The sequence below is a fragment of the Peromyscus leucopus genome, chromosome 4 (assembly GCF_004664715.2).
Source record: "Peromyscus leucopus breed LL Stock chromosome 4, UCI_PerLeu_2.1, whole genome shotgun sequence".
Classification (NCBI taxonomy): domain Eukaryota; kingdom Metazoa; phylum Chordata; class Mammalia; order Rodentia; family Cricetidae; genus Peromyscus; species Peromyscus leucopus.
The window spans coordinates 11,423,067-11,443,417 of NC_051066.1; the positions used below are offsets into that span (position 1 = coordinate 11,423,067).

Here is a 20,351-nt window from a genome sequence, read left to right on the forward strand (position 1 = left end):
ACAGTGAGTGAGGAATAACAGCTGGACCTGACTTCCGGCCTCTACATGTCCCTGAATACTTGTGCACACGTACCCGAACATACATGAACACACACATATGTCTGCAGTGTTTAAGGACCCCTGACTTGTGTTCCTGGGTCTGAGGGAGGCCTTTTTATCCACTTCTTCACAGTCCCTTTATTCTTTGACAACTTTATTAAGAGACTCCTCACGCCACAGAATTCACCCGTTTGAAGTGTCCAAGTCGGTAGGGTTTTGTATTTTTTAGAGTCATGTGTTATCAGCACATTCTATAATTCCATAATAGTTTAGAAAATGTTGGTCACCTGAAAGGCAACCCCAGACCCATTCTCCAGACCCCCTCTCTTCCGCCCCAGGCTCTGACAACCACTGTGCACATTCTCTGTGAACCTGCCTGTTCTGGGGGAGCGTGAGAGGCTTATACAGTGTGGTTTGGCTCTCTCCTGGAAGCTCATCCACAGTGTGATACAAGCCAGAACGTCACTCCTCTGAACGGCCGATGGCATCCTTATGGGATGGCTTGTGTTCTGTTTGCTCACTCACCAGCTGAGGGACATGTCCCACCTTTGGGCCCTCGTGACCTTACAGTGACAAGTGTGTGGACATGCCCATCCCTTCTACTCTTAAGTTTTCACCCAGGAGCCAAAGTTCTGGGTCACGTGACAACTCTGAGTGTTTTCCACAACAGCTGCTTGCCATGTACCCACTTCCTGGACTCCTGACTGCTGTGTCTGTCTGCAGAGGTAAAGGAGAAGAGGATGGGATGCAGAGCCCTCTGGGTTCTCCCTAGGATGCCACCAGGAAGACCTCAGTGGGGGTGGAGGCAGCCAGGCTTGAGGACCTCTGAGATGAAGGGTCTTCAGCTGGGGGCAATGGAACAGAAAGATCTCACAATGTTTAAGGGTGTATCCCCAGAGCCAGGCCCCAGCCTGTAAGACACTGTGGAGGGAAGGGAGGATGGGGAAGCTGGCTACTCAAGAACCTGGGGGTGGGGGAGGGCCAATTGAATCCGCAGGCAGGAAGGGTGGATGAGTGGCCCACGACTGGGGAGAAAGGACCCCACAGGTATAGACACAAGACCTGTTTCCCTCACAAATGGGGACTGTCCCAAACTGGGTGGCGAAAGGAGCTCCAGCCCTTTTTCATGAGCTCTGAACTTGGCAGATTCCTCTGCACCACAGAAGGGTTGAGGGCAGATGTCCTCACAGGGGACACAGCTGTCCCGGCAGCTCAGATGGAGCAATGCAAGGTCCCTTCCACAGCCCTCCGGACTCCATGGGAGTGAGTACACCCAGTGGAGGGACAGGGGAAAGTCCAGGTACCCTGGAAAAGAGGGCCTTTCGTGGTGAAGTGGCTAGCTGGCTGCCTTAGTTGTGGTCCCGGGAGGGACGGCTGGCCAGGTCACCTCCCTAGAACCTGCAGAGAAGCTCACCCAATGAGGAGCCGGATCCATTCATTGCATCTTTCTTTCTTTCTTTCTTTCTTTCTTTCTTTCTTTCTTTCTTTCTTTCTTTCTTTCTTTCTTTCTTTCTTTCTTTTTTTTGAAGTTAATTTTTTTTATTTTATAATTAATTTAATTTTACATATTGGCCATGGATTCCCCTGTCCTCCCTCCTCCAGCCCCCAGCCCCCCAGCCTTATTCCTCAATCCATCCCCCATTCCCACCTTCTCCAAGGCAAGGTATCCCCTGGGGAGTCAGCCCAGCCTGGTAGATTCAGTTGAGGCAGGTCCAGTCCCGTCCTCCCTGCACCAAGGCTGAGCAAAGTGTCTCAGCATAGGCCCTAGATTCCAAAAAGCCAGCCCATGCACCAAGGACAGGTCCCGGTCTCACTGCCTGGGGGCCTCCCAAACAGTTCAAGCTAATCAACTGTCTCACTTATCTACAGGGCCTGGTGCAGTTCCATGGGGGCTCCTCAGCCATTGGTTCACAGTTTATTTGTTTCCACTAGTTTGGCTAGTTGTCTCTGTACTTTTTCCAATCATGGTCTCCATATCTCTTGCTCATATAATCCCTCCTCTCTCTCACTGGTTGGACTCTTGAAGCTCCACCTGGAGTTTGGCTGTGGATCTCTGCATCTGCTTCCACCAGTTACTGGATGAGAGTTCTATCATCACAGTTAGAGTGTTTGGCCATCCCATCACCAGAGCAGGTCAGCTTGAGCTTTTTGTCTCGACCATTGCCAGTAGTCTATAGTGGAGGTATCTTTGTGGATTTCTGGGGACCTCTCTAGCACTCTGCTTCTTCCTATTCCCATGGGGTCTTCACTTATCATGGTATCTCTTTCCTTGTTCTCCCTCTCTGTTCCTGATCCAGGTAGGACCTCCCGCTTCCCTAAACTCTCTTTCCCCTGACCCTTACCCTCCATTACCCCCCCCACACACACACACACACATTTTGCTCATGTAGATCTCATCCATTTCTCTGTCATTGGGCAACCCCTTGTGTCTTTCTTAGGGTCCTCTTTAGTAGGTAGCCCCCCTGGAGTTGTGAGTTGCAGTCTGGTTATCCTTTGCTTTACATCTAGTATCCATTTATGAGTGAGTACATACCATGTTTGTCTTTCTGAGTCTGGGTTAACTCACTCAGGATGATTTTTTTCTAGATCCATCCATTTGCCTGCAAACCTCATGATGTCATTGTTTTTCTCTACTGAGTGGTACTCCATTGTGTATATGTACCACATTTTCTTTATCCATTCTTCAGTTGAAGGACATCTAGGTTGTTTCCAGGTTCTGGCTATTACAAATAATGCTGCTATGAACATAGTTGAGCATGTGTCCTTGTGGTACATTTGAGCATTCCTTGGGTATACGCCCAAGAGTGGTATAACCTCTTGAGGGAGGTTGATTCCCAATTTTTTAGGAAAGTGCCATATTGATTTCCAAAGTGACTGTACAAGTTTGCATTCTACCAACAGTGAAAGAGTATGTTCCCCTTACTCTACATCCTCTCCAATATAAGGTGTCTTCAGTGTTTTTGATCTTAGCCATTCTGACAGGTATAAGATGGTATCTCAGAGTCATTTTGATTTGCATTTCCCTGATGACTAAGGATGTTGAGCAATTCCTTAAATGTCTTTCAGCCATTTGAGATTCTTCTGTTGATAATTCTCTGTTTAGCTCTATAGCCCTTTTTTTTTAATTGGACTGTTGGATATTTTGATGTCTAATTTCTTAAGTTCTTTATATGTTCTGGATATCAGCCCTCTGTCAGATGTAGGGTTGGTGAAGATCTTTTCCCATTCTGTTGGCTGTGGTTTTGTCTTGTTGACCGTGTCCTTTGTCCTACAAAAGCTTCTCAGTTTTAAGAGGTCTCATTTATTAATTGTTTCTCTCAGTGTCTGTGCTACTGGTGTTATATTTAGGAAGTGATCACCAGTGCCAATGCATTCAAGACTACTTCTTACTTTCTCTTCTATCGGGTTCAGAGTAACTGGATTTATGTTGAGGTCTGACTTCAAGCTCTACTATAGAGTTACAGTAATAAAAACAGCATGGTACTGGCATAAAAACTGACACGTGGACCAATGGAACCGAACTGAACACCCTGTCATTGCATCTTTCAAGGTGCAGCAAGGGGGTCGGGGGCCCAGGCAATGTGGGCATGGTCCCTGTAGAAGGAACGTTCTGTCTGTCCAGAGTCCCTCTCTTTTGGCTTCAGCACCAGCACTGGGAGCCAAAGTGGGTGGTGGTGCTTGGTTGGTCTCCTAGAAGTGAGGGTATGGAAAGGGTCTCTGGACCCTCCATATCCAGGGGTTCCTGCCAATGGTTGGTCTGGAGCTTCAGCGGGAGGCAATAAAGGCTGACCTTGACACCTGTGCTCAGCCTTCCTTGCCCTGACGTTCCTTTAGTGATCCAAAACATCCATTCACCAAAGCCCATGAAACTTAACACAGCCCTGCCCGGCTTCCAGGGGTCTTTGGTCAAGTGCCGTGTTCCAGGTCCCTCAGGGAGGCAGGAGTCTCGCTTCTCTCTCTACTCTTTAATCCCACTGCTCAGGCTCCTCCCCATCCTGAACTTTGCACAAACACAATTCAATTACAAACGTTTGCCCTCCTTTCTCCCCTCCCTCTCTCCCTCCCTCCCCCCCTCTCTGTGTGTGTGGTGTGCACACACGCACTTGCGTGCATGTGGTGTATGCACATGTTTACATGTGCTTGTGTGTGTGCATCTGTGTAGAGGCTAGAGGTCCTCCTCAATGGCTCTCCAACTCACTTTTTGAGAGAGGGTTGCAGATGCACCCCACCAACACTGGCTTTTATGTAGATGCTGGGGATCTGAACTCAGGTCCTCATACTTGTTCAGCAAGCCCAACAGCCTGTGCCCAGCATTCTTTTAATCTTAGCTTCTTCCATTTAGTGCTTGGTTGTCTGTGAATTCCAGCACGCTTCTGCAGAGGCTGTGATGGCTTTATGTCCCTGCTGGACAGGCTTCCCCAGTACGAACCCCCTGCAGGGTCCTGTCCATTCTGTAGCAGGTGGCTCTTTTGTCCTTTTAGTGTGTCCCAGCATCTTTCTGTTGAGCTCAAGCGAGCTACCTGAGGCTGGATGCTGAGTTCACTGGTCACAGAGAATTGTGGACATGATGCCAAGAGGCTTTCAGATGTGTTTGTACCATGTACACCCTCTGTGATAATGGGCGAGGGTCCCCACTTCCCAAGTATCCTCACCAAATCCCTGTGTAGTTTGCTTCTTTGGAAAGGTTCTCCTCCTAGATTGAATGGATGGTGGTGTCTCATGGATGGTGGTGTCTTATGGATGGTGGTGTCTTGTGGTTTTAAGTACTTCTCTGGTCACAGTGCTGAATGTGCTTTGCTGTTTCTATTGGAATGAAGTATCCATGTTTATAAGCATCTCTTGAGGTCACTGCTCCACTTTCCATAGGAAGGTAGCTCGCCCTCTGACATGCATGTGTTCACGTGTCTCAAGTTCGTCTCCCCCACACTTTGGTGTATTTTGAAAAACAAATGTTATTCTCCATAGTTCACACCAGTTTTTAAACTTCCCCTTTGTGCCTGGCAGTTTTCTATTCCATATAAGACACCGACGGGGCTATTTGATAACTTATTATACAATCTAAAGCTGCTAGGTTTTACCATTCATGTTGGGCTTTACAGCTCTCCCAATGTTGGTATCATTTGTATGATTGAAGTCAACTCCCATTTCTTGTTTTTCTGTACTCATAGTCAGTTGTTTGCGGCATTTATTCAATGTTTTAATTGCTCGTTTCTCTGTAGAGCCACCACTGGCACAGATCAAAAGCGGGATACCCCTGCTTTGTTTCTGGACACATTGCTGGTCCTACTGCCCGACTGTGTAGCCCCCAGCCAGCAGCATGCTGTCTGAGTTACCGCTGCTTTGGTGGGGGACGCTTTGGTGCCTGGCAGAGCAGACCAGGGTCTCTTGGTCCTGCTCAGGAGCATCATGGGTTTTCTGTACGTTATAAATCCGTCTTGTCCAGTGTCATGCTGGGGTGGGGGGGAGTTAACTGATATATATATATATAGTGGATATGTAGCACACTCAGGGGACAAGCTGCATGGGCATCCTGATCCATGAATACAGAACAGACTTCCATGAACACAGATCTCCAAGATCCTGGTCTTGTGTGCGGACTCTGGATTCCTGTCTCAGAGGATGCTTGCAGGGCGTAGCTTTGGCACCTGTGGCCTCTGTGTTCTGTGTCCTGGGTTCTCTTTTCTGGTTCTTGGACCTGCTGTTTTCCTCCTTTCGAGCGTGGTTCTCTCCCATCCTTTTCAGACATTTATACACACACACACACACACACACACACACACACACACACACACACACACACACTATAGAAATCTTGTGAAGCCCACAATGCTGCTTTCTCCTCTAAAAAGGTTTCTGCCGACAGCCAGCAGCACGAGCAACCTGGGGAGACCTGAGGATGTTTCTAGAACTGAGTTTTTCCCAGTACACACCTCCTCAAAGGCAGCCTACAGGAGTGCTGAGGGCTAGCTCACTCTCTTCTAAGGGTGGAGCCCTTCTGGATCCTAAACCCAGACTCTTCCTGGTCCTTGACACTTACCTTTGACCTTTAACTATGCACAGTTGTCTAGCAGCTTTTGAGTTTGGCAAATTCTCATGGAAAAAAAAAAGCCTTAAGATTTATGTTCCCAGAGCATAGCAGCTGTAGCTGAGCCTCCATGCAAGTGTGTGACCTTTTGCTGCTTGTCCCCAGCAGGATAGACAGTCCTGAATGCCAGAGGTCAGTGGTTCCCATGCAGTCAAATTTAAAGTTTTTGACTGTGACAGAATCTGCTGTATTTGTCTCTTGTATGTTACTGACAGACCACAGAACAGGTGATTCATAAATAACAGGTTTGTTTGAACTCATGGCTCCGGGCATGCAGATTCCAGGGTCTGCATTTGGTGATGGCTGTCTTGCTGGCAGTGTGACATGGGTCCCCAGTGAAAGGCAGGAATACTTGTGTGTGTGTTTATGTATATGTGTTTATGTGCATGCATGAATATATATACATGCATATATTATGAATATAACATGTATATATGAACATGCATGTAATATGAATATATGCGTATGTATTACTGGGTATGTGTGCATGTACATATGTGCACACATTCATGTGCTCATGCATGTGTGTGCACATGCATGAAGGTATATATACATATATTGTACATATGTGCAAATGTGGGTGTATGGATATGCTCATGTATGTGTCCTGGTTCTCTCTCTTCCTATAGAGCCACCAGGACTGACTGCGGAGTTTACTCCCTGACAGCTTTACTGTGTGGTTTGAATGAGATGTTGCCCAATAGTCTCAGGCATTTGGATACTCAGTCCCCAGTTAGTGGAGCTGTTTGGGAGGGATTAGGAGGTGTGGCCTTGCTGGAGGAAGCGTGCCACTGGGGGTGAGCTTTTAGGTTTCAAATCCTGGTGTTATCCTCAGTGCCTCTCTTTTTCCTGCTTGCCATTTGAGATTTGCGCTCTCAACTGCTGCTCCAGCCGCCTGCCGCCTCTGGTCCACCATTACGGGCTCTAACTCTCTGGAATGGTAAGCCCTGAGTAAATGCTTTCCTCTACTAGTTGTCTTGGTGTCAGTGTTTTATCACAGCGATAGAAAAGTAAACACCACACTTACCTCCTCCTAACCGCCCCCGAGGCCCCACCTCCAAACACTGCAGTGAAATTAGTTCCTACTCTCTTCAAACATGGCGTCAACACTCATCATCGCCACAGCCACACCTCATCAGCATCCCCCTGCTGCATGACTGCACTGGTGACATCTCCCTGGGGCCTGTGCAGAAGGAGCAGTGCCAGCAGAGGCAGCTGGCATGGGGGGTCCAAAGCCTTATTCCCTCTTTCTGTCTTGATCGAACAAGACAGAATATCCATCCACCACCTAGTTGGCACAAAGAAGCTTGCCTGGCTGAGCCTCAGCCCTGTCCTTCCTGGTTCCGGGGCACTGGGAGACTCAGAAAAAAAGCCTGCATGTGCTTTCTCCACAGTGCAGTCCTGAGCTGTGCACCACACTCGGTAACAGTGCTCCTGTACGCATCCCATATTTTTCTAGACTTCTTATCTGTCTGTCCCTGTGTCTATCCCCCTGGCACAAGCAGAATGGATAGGATCTACTCTGCACAGTGGCCCAGAAAAATAGCTGTCCCTTGAAACCCCGCCCTGCTACTCTCTGACGACATCAGATGCCCACACCATTCAGCTGAACAGCTACTGTCAGCTTAGGCTGAGCGTGCAGGGCACAGAGCACAAAAGATTGAATTCAGTCTGAAGGCAGGGAGACAGGCGTGGCGGAGCAAGAGGTGTCCTCACCCGCAGGTGTGATGAACAGCCCCGATGCACTGGATCTCACACAGAACTGAGCCCAGTGTCCGATCCTTGCAGGCTGTGAGACCTCCCTGTAGTTCTCTACCTGTAAACACCAGGCAAGTTCTTCTACCTTGGTGGCGGTAACGACAAGGTACAAGCAGTGCTTGGGGTGTCACGGCTGCCCGGGACTTCTTTTCCCTTCCACATCAAATCCCCAGTGACCAGCTCCCTCCTGTCTGCCCTGGGGACCGGCTTCCGGAATCCTCCCTAACCACAAGAGGCGATCTAGAGCCTGATGGGAAATGAGAAGGGAATGGGAGGTTATGCTTAACTTAAGCCAACAGAGCAAGTCCTTTGCAAATAGAGGTGACCCTGGGCTGGGCTCAGATGCCTCTGCAGGGGAAGTGAGCCTTGGGAGGCCTCACTGGAAGAACAGACATACCCTGGGGACGATTTCAGGCCTCTTGTGCAACCATGGGCCTCCAGGAAGTGTTTGTCTCCTGGGGATTGGGACACTGGAGCCCAAGGAGAGGAGCTGGGGTTCCTGCCTTATAAGAGCAGACAGAGCGCTTCTGCACAGCTATGGAGAAGGGTGGGAGGTTTGCACTTACCATGGCTCCGGGACCTGCTGCCCTATTCATCTTGACCCTGCTCATCAATGGCCTGATCACTCATGCTGATGACACCTGCCCAGGTGAGATGAACTCTAAGTCCTTGAAAGCAGGGAACTACCCCACTCATTGCCCACTTAATGTCCCTGCGCCCACCTCTTCTGAGAAGCTCCTGGTTAGCTCAGTGTCACCCTCTAAAGACAGACTGTGAGTGACCAGCACCAGGTTGGGTGGAGGTTTCATGGGCCTGTGCCTGCAGACCCCGAGACCTGCAGTCTTCACAGATGAAGATGACGCCGACATTTTCTACCTTCTTAGGGAGTTCAGAGAGAAATGTTAGGAGCCTCTAATCTGGTGGCTGACACATCCCCTTGATAACTTTGGTGAAAATGTACCCCATGGTCCCGTATGGTACATATGGGCAAGGATTTAGGGTTGGGAATATCCCCGATTGGCTCTGTCCACCCTGGAGATATTACTCCTAAGCACAGGACAGCTGTCCTAGACGGTGGCATGATTAGAGAGGGGACTCGGTCAGCAGCAAAGCACAGCCCACCCCAGGGAAAAGAGGCAGCAGGAAAACTGGATGGGAAAAGCCTGCGAGGCTTTGACCCTGCACACAGAACTGCAGGCAATGGAGGAAAGACGGGAGCCGGAGAGGTGGTCCTCCCCACCGAGGAGCACACCAAAGACAGTCTCTGGTCACCGAGCTGAAACCCGCCCTGTTCTGATATCCCAAGAGTTCTGCAAGGGCGTGCACTTTTCAAGTCACAACTTAGCAACATTTTAAACAATGTAGCAACTTCTGTTTGGTTCCAGCTGTGCCTTGAGACATGCACATCCCCTCCCTAGAAGACCTCTTGCAGCCCAGTTGTTCCCTGGTCAATTGTCAAGACTGAGAGAAAATGTTACATTGACAGAATTTCTTAGCAAGATTGATTATTGTTTTTCAGATACAATAACTATTTATGAAGCTCTCTCTAAATGCCAGAATGGCAAGACTTTAGCTTTCTAAAGTCATTCTCAAACTGAGTTCCCACCACACCCCTATTCTTTAAGAAACCATACTTTTAAATGTGTATGGAAGTTTCGCCTGCATGTATGTCTGTGTACCACTTGCATGCCTGGTGCCTGCAAAGGCCGGAAGATCCTCTGGAACTGGAATTACAGACAGTTGTGAGCTGCCATGTGGGTGGTGGGAACCAAACCTGGGTCCTCTGCAAGAGCAAATGCTATTAACCGCTGAGCCATCTCTCCAGTTTCTACAACCACTTGGGGCTGAGGGACAGAGACTCGGGGGCCTTAGGTGATCTGTCAAAGGACCACAACACTGGTACCTGGAGGGCTTCTTCCACCCACAAGGCAGGACTCTATCCTGCATTCCCCTCTCAGCTGCCCAGCTCCCCAGGGCAAGGGCAGACCTAGTCTCCATCATAGGAAGACCTAAATTCTGCCCCATCTCTGTGGAGGAGGCTGGTGATTCTGGCTGCAGCCATCTACCCATGTCCGACATGGCTGAGCTGGCAGTTGCCCTTAGGGCAGGTGGCCCAAGATGGTCATGTTGATTGATGCTTGTGTTGTTCTGCAGAAGTGAAAGTCCTGGATCTGGATGGTTCCAACAAGCTCACCATCCTTCGAGGCTGCCCTGGCGGTCCTGGAGCCCTGGGGCCCAAGGGAGAGGCAGGGGCCAAAGGAGATAAAGGTGTGTTTTGGGGAAGGGGAGGACACATGGAAGGCACAGCATTGGGGGAGGGGCCCTGAGTCTGGTCTTCTGGACTTGGGTGACCACCTCAGGCCCTTCCTGATTCTAAGACTTGCACTGGGTATCTTGGTACAATGGCCAATGGCAGAAACCGGGTTCAGTCAGTCTGACAAGATCCAGGAGGGCTTTTCTGGACCATTTTAGGTGCTCCAGGCATGCTTTGAGGCCCCACCTCTTGGTTTCCTACAGATGTCTGCTCCACTTGGCCACTAGGAGACATCTAGGCACTAGATACTTCTACATTCTCACCTGAAAGCTGGGCTGGCACTTTCTTCTTCACCTGCCTCTGGTGATCGAACAAAGGCTCAAAGGGACCAGTTCCTCCCTGAGTTGGCTCTCCTGAGAGAGTGGGGCAGCCTCCATCTGGGATCTGCTTCAGAGTATGGCCCCTGGAGCCCTGAACCTTAGCACTTGTGGGGACCTCAAGCATACTTGTTCTCCCCAAATGGGAGAGAGTGGTGGTGCCTGCGTTTCCTGAGTCAGACTTAGATGTGCTGAGGTTCGGCAGCAGAGCTGCCCAGGGGAGCCACATGTCTGAAGGTATCCCAGGCAGAGCCTGGTGATGATCTGGTGGGGACAGGACAAACCTGGACACCTCTATGATACCCCTAGAAGATGCCAGGCTTAAAGCTAATGTAAGTCGCCCCAAGCCAAGTCCCACTTGCCTGCTCGCTTCTGTGGTCCCATTAGGGGAGGAGACTTCTGTCCTCAGAGCCTTGCTGAGGGACTTTGGGGGAAGAGGTTATCCCATGGCCAGGATGGGACAGCCAGCCACGAGGGAGGGGTGTTGACCTCTTGCTTTGGGCTCTACTTCTGTATAACTAAGTTGCTACTTCTGTGCATTGCTGAATTGACCCAAAGTGGGAACTAGTGTGCCTGGGTCCTCTGCAGGGTCAGTGTCCCTGAAGTGATGTTGCTTGTGGGGGACTTGCCTCCAATCTACCCTAGGTACTCTTGAGGAGAGAGGGATAAGAAAATATTAGGTAGAAAGAGAGAGACCTTGAAGATGAGAAGAAAGACAGAAACACAGGATAGCTTCAGGAAGACCTGGGTCAATACCCAATGGCCCAGAAGGGTATTTATCCAAAAGGGCTTTTTATAATAAGGCAAAAACCTCCCTCTTGCTAGATACAGCCAAGTGTAGACCCTTCCAAACACCTGGTAACCACACCCGTGGTCAAATCATCCCCTTATGCAGGCCTGCTGGGTAAAGCAAGCTCAGATTCTCTGGCCCTGAGCAATTTGGGCCTCTAGAGTTGCTTTCCTGACCCTCATCTGTAGAGGATGAACAAGTCCACTTCATTCTTCAGCATCCCTGACAATGGAAGCCAGGAGTCCTCAAGCTGCTGCAGACACCAGCAATGCTGTGCTGGGGGCCAGCGTGGCTCCCGAGACCAGGATCTGCCAGGAGGACCTCATGACTGCCTCATAGCTTCTGTTGAGCCAGGGAACATCTTAGTTGGGTTTCTATTGCTGCAATATAACGTCATGACCAAAAGCAACTTGGGAAGGAGAGGTTTTGTTTCATCCCACAGCTTGTAGTCTGTCATCCAGGAAAGTCAGAGCAGGAAGTCAAGGCAGGAACCCGGAGGCAGCAGGTGATGCAGAGGCCGTGAGGAAAAGCTGCTTATTGGCTTGCTCCTCAAAGATCTCTCAGCCTGTCTTTTTGACTCCCAGGACCACCAGCCTAGAGGTGGCACCACCCACAGTGACCTGGGCCCACCATATCAATCACTAACCAAGAAAATGTCCCCACAGGCTTGCCTGCAAGCCAGTCTGGTAGGGCCATTTTCTCAGCTGGTGTTCTCTCTTTCCAAATGACTCTAGCCTGTGTCATAAAACTGGCATAAAAACTAGATAGCACAGGGTCTGAGGGGATGACACAGCCATGTTCCCTTTCCCCCTCTCCCCCTGTGAGGTTGCTGCGGCCCAGGCCTGGTTCACTCACGTTGGACAAAAGGAGCAAATGGGAGCTTACTGAAAGCCTGCTGGAGGCCCCAGTGTCCAGCCATGGGTTAGGGTATACCCCACCCTCTACACCCTCCCCAGCCATGGGTTAGGCTACCCCACCCTCTACACCCTCCACAGTGAGCCTGGCTGTAGTCCCCAAGGTCACTAAGGCCAGCAAAGACTGTCCATGGGGACAATGCGGATGCTTTGCTCAGAAAGTATATTTGAATTTGCAGGAGAGAATGGCCTCCCTGGACACCCTGGAAAGGCAGGACCGACTGGACCCAAAGGTAACAGCCTGGCAGACAGCAAGGGTGCTAAGTAGGCACCTCGATCTGTCCATGAAGATATGGGGGCTGGAGAAAGAGATGGGGGTTGGACTCTGCCCTACCTCAGGCCTCAGTGTCCCTTCCTGCTAGCATCAGGGGTAGGCCTCAGTGTCCCTTCCTGCTAGCATCAGGGGTTGCCTGCCCCCAACAGCAGGGGTTGTCTGCCCCCAACAGCAAGGGTTGCCTGCCCCCACTCCTGCGGGCTTCTAGCTCCCAGCTGACCCTAAGCAGTGCCTGCCTTGGGTGACTAGTCCCATTTGGTGGGTCTCCTGATTGATCAGACACTCTGGGCATCGGCATCATGCTCTCTGCTTCCGCAGGAGACCGGGGAGAGAAGGGAGTACGTGGAGAGAAGGGAGTACGTGGAGAGAAAGGTGAGTCCATGTGTTGTGTCTTGGGGGTCTGCCATGCCCAGTCATACCTAGGGAGAGGGTCCTCAGTCTGAGGTCCTATTGTCTGGGCAGGGGGTAGAGTAGGTGGCAGGGGCCAGGATGTTCAAACTCTGAGGACTCACATCCTAGCACCTGCCTGTGGTCTAGCTGGGTGATTAGCAAAACTCATTTGAATTCTTTTCTAATTGATGCTTATTTATTTATTTATTTACTTATTTATTTATTTATTTATTTATTTATTTATTTTAATTATGAAGTTCTAAGAGGCAACCTCATGTTTCCTTTACAATTGAGGGGGACCTATCTGCGTTCTGAATGCCGTGGGCACCCCTCACTCACAAGGCCTCCTGGGTAGACACTCTGGCAGAGCATAGTCTAAGCATTCTGGGACTATGGAGGGGGTTATCCACTTTCTTTGGTACCCAAGGCCTGGACAAGGGTGCTGTCAGGGACAGCACTTACCACAGCTGCAGAGGAAAAGCCAGGCAGCTGAACCATGTACCCCAAGAGTAGGGCCTAGGAGAGTCCTGGAATTACCCAGCTCACATTATAGGGGTCAGTGGGGACGAAGCTGATGACCACACACTTAAGACCAGGTCTCTTCTCTCCCCACACAGGAGACACCGGGCCAGTTCAGTCGTGTGCTACAGGTGACCACATCACCTACCCTGTCCCCATGTGGATATTCCCTGTCCCTGCCTCCCTTCCCGGGCCCCTGCTGTGTGACTTTGAGCTCGTTGCCTACTTTCTTTGAGCGTACCAGGGTTCCAGTCCAACCTTCGCTCCCTGCTTCCATCCCCAGGACCTCGGGCCTGCAAGGAATTGCTCACCCAGGGCCACTTTCTCACTGGCTGGTACACCATCTACCTGCCGGATTGCAGGCCCCTGGCTGTGCTGTGTGACATGGACACGGATGGCGGGGGCTGGACCGTGAGTACTGGGTTAGCCCTCAGGCCCAGAACTGTCAGGACCCAAGTTCCACGGCCAACAGAAAATGAGATGTGTGGCTTCTCTGTCCCTTTGTACCTCAGAGGGAGCCCTTCCTTCCCTGAAGACAGAGAACCGGCAGTGCTGGCAGGGCGACCTCTGTGGGAAAGCCTATGTTAAGGGGCGGACCAGATGAAGCCAGCACACTCCACTTCCTGCTGTGTGGCTTGGGACATGTGGTCTACTCTCTTAGCTGCCACTTACTTCGTGGCGTGGGGGTCCGCAATGGCATGCTTATGGCACTAGGTTCCCAGTGTTCTGGGAATCCTGGTTCCTGTTCTGCTCTGAGGCTTGGCCCCCCATGCTGTAGGAAGTTTGCCTGCCTTTTTGACTTCTGCGTACACCTCCCTGTCCCAGGTCTTCCAGAGGAGGCTCGATGGCTCTGTGGACTTCTTTCGGGACTGGGCCTCATACAAGCGCGGCTTCGGCAGTCAGCTGGGGGAGTTCTGGCTGGGAAATGACAACATCCACGCCCTAACCACCCAGGGTAGGCAGTGCCATCCAGATGGGGTAACCTTGGGGCTCTGAGTCCTGGACCATGGGGCAGAAGAGTCCCACAGTGTTAGATCACACAGCAATGGCACCCCAGGGCATGAGATCCCTGCCGTGACCTTCCAGAAGGTGAGGATCAGGGGATAAGGGATCTCTCTAGTGTGGGTTACTGACATCTCAGGACCCAACAGAAGAGGTATGCTGGTAGTCTTGGGAACATCCCTTCTCATCTCTAGCTGTTAATTCCTCCAGAACACTTGCCTCTGGGTCCTACAGAAGTCCCTCTTGCCTCATTCTTGCCATAGAGAGCAGGCTCCCCAAAACCCTTCTCACCCCACTACAGCACATAACACTAGCTCATGGTCTGTCCTGTGATCCAGTGGAAACCACATAGCCTTGGTCTCTCACTCACTGTCAGGACACCTTATTGTGTCTGCTCCTGGGCATCCAATTTTTGGGGGCGAAGAAAAGAACAAAACTGTTCACATCCAGGTTCGGGCTACTGCATTTCAGGGCACAGCCCTCTGGGAGAATTCACAAAATAAAGCATGGCAGGTCATGCCAAGGGAATGTGGCCAGTAGGTTTTCAGGTACTGCCTGTGGACCAGATGGGAGGGTGCTTAGAAATAGTGCTCCCCCCCCCCCCGTGGCCAACAGATGTTGGTAACTACCCAGGTGAATTCCCTAGGGCTGCGCAGGGTGAAGGCTCAAAAGTTGAACCTTAGGAGCCTTAACACGCGCCCCCACCCCCGTCCCCCCCTTCCTGCAGGAACCAGCGAGCTGCGAGTGGATCTTACAGACTTCGAAGGCAAGCATGACTTTGCCAAGTACAGCTCCTTCAAGATCGAAGGAGAGGCTGAGAAATACAAGCTCGTCCTGGGAAATTTTGTTGGAGGTGGTGCTGGTGAGCAGCTTGAGGAGGGGCTGTGAGATGGCCGCTTCGGAACCAGGCTGGGAGTAGAGGGGCCTGCTTTCTATCTCCCCCGGTGGCCTTGAGCTGGGTCTATGGCTCTGAGCCTAGGGTTGCCATTGGCAAAACACTAATATCTACATCCTTATACTATGTGAGGACCATAGATGCAGTCTGTTAGCACCCCCAAGACTGCCCAATAGGCCAGAACTAAGGGCCCACACCCAGCTCCACTGCATAGTGAGTGGGGACCACTGACTACCATATACGATAGAGTCAGAAGAAGATGGGCATCTCTCCATGGGTGCTAACGCCCTATCTCTTATAGAAAGCACCTTAGGGACAATGCATAAGCCAGACCCTTTACTGTGGACCAAAGGTGAGGTGGAACATCATGGTGGAAGCTTGTGATAGGACGAAGCCTTTCATTTTAGGGCCGATGGGAAGCAAAGAAAGAGACTGAAAGGGAACACCCCTCAAAGGCATGTCTCTAGTGACCCACTTCCTCTAACTAGGCCCTGCCTGTCACCAGCTCCCTATGGACTACTAGGACTCTATCAGTGACTAACCCACAAATGAGGCCTCAGCTCTCTTCATCCAGTCACCCAAACCCCCAAACACTGCTCGAATTGGGATTGAGCCTTCAATATACAAAGCTTTGTGGGGAGAGTTCATCTCTAAACCACAGCAGCCCTCTTTCCCGAAGAACTCTGGCCCTGTGGTTTGGAAAGTCCATCCTACAACGTACGTGTCTGGGTACAGTGGAGCCGTGGGGCATGACCACACCTATTTAACCGCTGAACCCACAGCTAAGTGGGGCAGGCCGCTCTCTCGGGAGCTTTGGAGGCGACCGCTCTCAAATTTATGCACCCACTTTGCACCATCTCACCTGGGACTTTGAGGAAAGAAAACAAAGTCTGTATGTGGGGAAACTGAGGGCGTCAGAAGCTGTGTGCCCAGCGTGGAGGTGCAATAGGGTAAACTCTGGAGGCATGACCATTTGGAGCCGACTCAGAGACAGCCAGGGCAAGAGGGAAGGTAAGAGAAGTCCTAGAGAGAGCTGCAGGCTGCTGTGAGGAGGGAATTGGTACTGGAGATGCTGTTCAGAGGCTCCCTGAGGGAGCAGAGAGTGGCTGGGGAGAGACAACAATGGCCACAGGAACTTGCTGGACCAGGAAGAGGGGGTCATATCTGGCGTTATGCTCTTTCCCAAGGCTTGTGAAGATGGGTCCCTCACCTGGACCTCAACTGACGAATTATCCAGCTGAGAATAGGCAAGTCACAGGCAGGAGATGGGGCCGTCTAGTGTGTGTCTAGCATCTACATGACACATGTTCTTTCTGGACAGGTGACTCCCTGACTTCCCAAAACAACCAATTTTTCTCTACCAAAGACCAAGACAATGACCAGAGTTCTTCCAACTGTGCGCTGAGATACCATGGAGCCTGGTGGTACAGTGATTGTCACCATTCCAACCTGAATGGCCTCTACCTCAGGGGGCCCCATAAGAGCTACGCAGATGGTGTGAATTGGAGGTCATGGGGAGGCTACAACTATAGCTACAAGGTTTCTGAGATGAAGGTGCGCCTCACCTAGCTCCCACCACAGGAAGGACTCCATCTTCACTACCAGCTGAGGAAGGAATGTGCCCACCCTGCCCTGCTCTGCCCTTTTACCCACAGTCCACACAGCCCATGACCTCCAGGACAGCCTTCCTCACATACTTACATTTTCATTCCAAAGGAAAAATTGCATTTCCCAAAGCTGCTTGTTCTCTGACAGACATGTGTCTGTGGGTTTTCTGTGTCACATTTTAGTCTTTTGCCACATCTGTATCATCCAGCAGAGCTGTCTATGACCTTGACAGTCAGGAAGAGTTGGAAAGTCCATTTATAAATGCAGACCAATGCCTGCTTCTCTGGGGCCATCTGCCTCTGACCCTCAGCTCTGCCACTACCATAAGTGACCTGTCCCCATCCCAGCCCCGTGTTCCATTATAGCTCACTCACAGCAATTTACATGTCCATCAAAAGGTCACCTGGGGACTAGGAAATGTTCATAAGAGGTTGGGAGCATGCAAGACCCCTTCTGCTTGCTGTGTAAATGTCTCTGTGAGCCAGCAGCTTCCCATGAATAGCAGGTGTGGGGAGCACTGGCCACAGAGAGCCAGCAGTATCTGAGGGGAAGATGAAGAGGGGCCTGCCTCACCCAGGGCACATCTCATCTCCGGAACCTCAATTCTAATTGACAGAAGTGAGTGGGAGTTTCTGGGGGAAAGGAGAGGTACTCCTCATAGACTAGGACTAGTTTCTCCCTAGGATTCAGGGGGTCTGAGCAGGAGGAAGAGAGAGGTGGGTATGCCCCATTCAAACTAGACCATTGGCTTATGAGACGCAAAGAGAAAGGAATTAAGGGCCCAGAAGAATAGAATCCCTCTACACACTCATGTTCAGCCCCATACCTCTGCTTCAACCGACACCCACACATTTAGGCTTAAAACAGCAGGACCCATTACCCACAGTTCCCAAGATAATAAGACTTGTAGAGGTCCAGCTGGCCAAAGTCAAGACGCTGGTGTGCTTTCCTCCAGATGCCTGGCATGGAGCAGGGTACCTCCAGCTTCCCGGGTACCCTGACTGCCTTTTCTGTCCTTACTTTGTCCAGCTTTAAAGCCAGCAACAGTATATCAATCTGACCTACAGCTGTCTGTCACCTGGAATGGGTCTCCATTTCTGACTGGAGTTAGATAGTCTGCTTAGAAATGCCTCACAGGTCTTGGGAAGTCACATAGCCAACTTTCTCTCTGGAAGCTTTACAGGTTCTGGACATCAGGCAAAAAAATCTTCAGCAGAGGACATATTACCCTGTCCACCACATCCTATTACAAACAAACAAACAAGCAAACAAACAAACCAAACAGAACTGGAGACATACCTCAGTTTGTAGAGTGCCAGCCTAGCCTGCAAGTTCTGGATTTGATTACCAGTTTTGTGTAAACTGGGTGTGGTGGTGCACACCTCTTACTCTAGTGTTCAGGGGATGGAGGCAGAAAGGTCAGAAGTTCAAGGCTATCTCAGGTTTAAAGCCAGTCTTTGATACATGAACCCCTATCTCAAGCAAATAAGCTAATAACAGCCACAAAAACCAAATGGCACAATCTAATAATAACAGTAAAAAAAATATCCCAGCAGGCCAGTAAAACCTAGTATTTGGGCTTGAGATGTAGCTTGGTGGTAGAGCCCCTGACCAGTATGCACAGGCACTGAGTTCGAAAGGCAGGATTGAACGAAACAAAGAAGGCATGAGATTTGAGCAAACATCTCATGAAATTGAGTCCGATGCATTTGTTAAAAGGCTCCAAATAATTTAGACTTCTAAAAACATCCTCGTATTTGTAAAAAAAAAAAAAAAGTTTCAGTTTATTTATAAAATTATACCTATGAGAGAAATGCAAACCATAACCAAGTGAGGTACTAACACAGCCCACTAAAGCCTCTAGAGGAGCAAGCCACGTTTAGGGGACAAGAGGTCCGCTCACCAGCAGCAGCCACCGGAAGGCCGTGGCCAATCTGAAAATAATAAACATGCATCGAAGTCACTGGAGGACCTCAGCCATGATCATACCACAAACCTCATACCTAGAGCGTGCCCTTCATGACCTGGAGACACCAGTGTGGCTGCAAGAGGCCTGGCCAGGAACTAAAGACTCTCAGACCAGAGTGAATCCCAGTGCTCACCACAAGGAGAATGTACCAAGAAAATCACAGAGACAGCAGCCCCACAGAATTCTCCTCAGCAGCAAAGGAAGCAGCTGTCTGCACGGCAAGGGGTGGGTATTGGTTTAAATATTAAGGCAACTTCACATAGTTAAAAGGGAGGTTTATTTTGTGGGGTAACTTACAAGTGAAGGGATAGGTAACAGGGTCTGGGAAAGGTGAAGCACAGTCCAGCGGTGTTCTCTGGAGAACTCTGCTCAATCTACCTCCAGCGTCCAGGATCCAGGAAGCAAGGGAGGCTGGCGCATCTGGATCTCGGGTCTTCAGGGGTCCTCTCTTGGCTCCGCCTTGTAGACAGCTGCCGAAGCCTCATTGCAGGACCGGCTATCCACTACATTGCAACATCATAGATGCACACCTTAATTAATTAAATGTTAATGTATGTGTGCATGGATGTGCGTGGGTGCATGAGTGTATGCACCTGTGTGTGCGCGCGGGTGCACACCTAGTGCAGAAGGTGGCACTGGATCCCTGGGAGCTGGAGTTACACGCGTTTGTAATTTGTACCGCTTGTTACGTGGGTGCTGGAACTCAAACCTAGGGTTTGTCCTCATGATTGCACAGTCCAAATTCTTGGCCACGAAGCTACCTCTCTAGTCCCTCACATAGTTACTTTTTAAAATGCAGTTCTCCCGGCGATAAATTCCACATTTGTTACCTGTGCTTCATTTGCCCCATTTTATTTTCATTTACTTATTTATTAGTGTGTGCATGTGTGTGGGAGCTGCCCATGTACGTCAATTCAGAGCTCAGTCCAGAGTGCCAGTCCTCTGTCATCATGCACTTGTTTGTTTATTTATTTATTTACTTGAGATGAGATCTCTTGCTAAGACCCAGGGCTTGCTGGTTAGGCCAGGCTGGTTGTCCAGCGAATTCCAGAAATTCATCTGTCCCTGTTCCCCAACACTGAGATTATAGTTACATGCCACTACACCGCGCGGGGGGGGGGGGGGGGGGGAGGGGGGGGGACGGATGGGGACATGACTTCCCACCATGTGAAAACTTCATTCCTATTCTTGGGTTTTTGTTTGTTTGTTTGTTTGGTTTTGCCTTAAAATTTCCCTTCGATTCCATCCCACAGTACACAGGTCTGTGATGGGGACATCGCCATTCATTTCAGGAGGGTTTGTCGTTACCTCCTGAAGCACGGTCCTGGCATCCATCTTGAGTTTTTGGTGCTCCTGACTCAGTCTTATAAGCAGCGGGAGCAGGGTTGTCTTTCTTCTTCAGCATCGTGTATTTTCTTGATTCTTTGTATCCCCATACAATTTGGGACTGTAGACTGGACTTTTTTAATCTTGTTAT

At 50.3% G+C, this 20,351-nt stretch overlaps 1 protein-coding gene across 1 annotated transcript; it reads left to right on the forward strand.

Moving 5' to 3' along the window:
• The first annotated feature begins 8,260 nt into the window (after nt 1-8,260).
• On the forward strand, nt 8,261-18,701 carry LOC114702718 (ficolin-2). The gene is made up of 9 exons (XM_037204639.1): nt 8,261-8,531; nt 10,037-10,150; nt 12,397-12,450; nt 12,810-12,863; nt 13,499-13,531; nt 13,684-13,811; nt 14,226-14,355; nt 15,130-15,264; nt 16,619-18,701. The coding sequence occupies exons 1-9, from the start codon at nt 8,420-8,422 to the stop codon at nt 16,864-16,866; spliced, it is 1,008 nt and encodes a 335-aa protein (XP_037060534.1). The 5' UTR covers nt 8,261-8,419; the 3' UTR covers nt 16,867-18,701.
• The last annotated feature ends 1,650 nt before the right edge of the window (nt 18,702-20,351 follow it).

Bases quoted from the DNA above. Each gene is read 5' to 3' on its own strand.
- LOC114702718 (XM_037204639.1), top strand. From the start codon at position 8,420: ATGGAGAAGGGTGGGAGGTTTGCACTTACCATGGCTCCGGGACCTGCT. The intron at 12,451-12,809 runs GTAACAGCCTGG...CTGCTTCCGCAG, and splicing joins AGGACCGACTGGACCCAAAG to GAGACCGGGGAGAGAAGGGA. The intron at 13,532-13,683 runs GTGACCACATCA...TTCCATCCCCAG, and splicing joins AGTTCAGTCGTGTGCTACAG to GACCTCGGGCCTGCAAGGAA.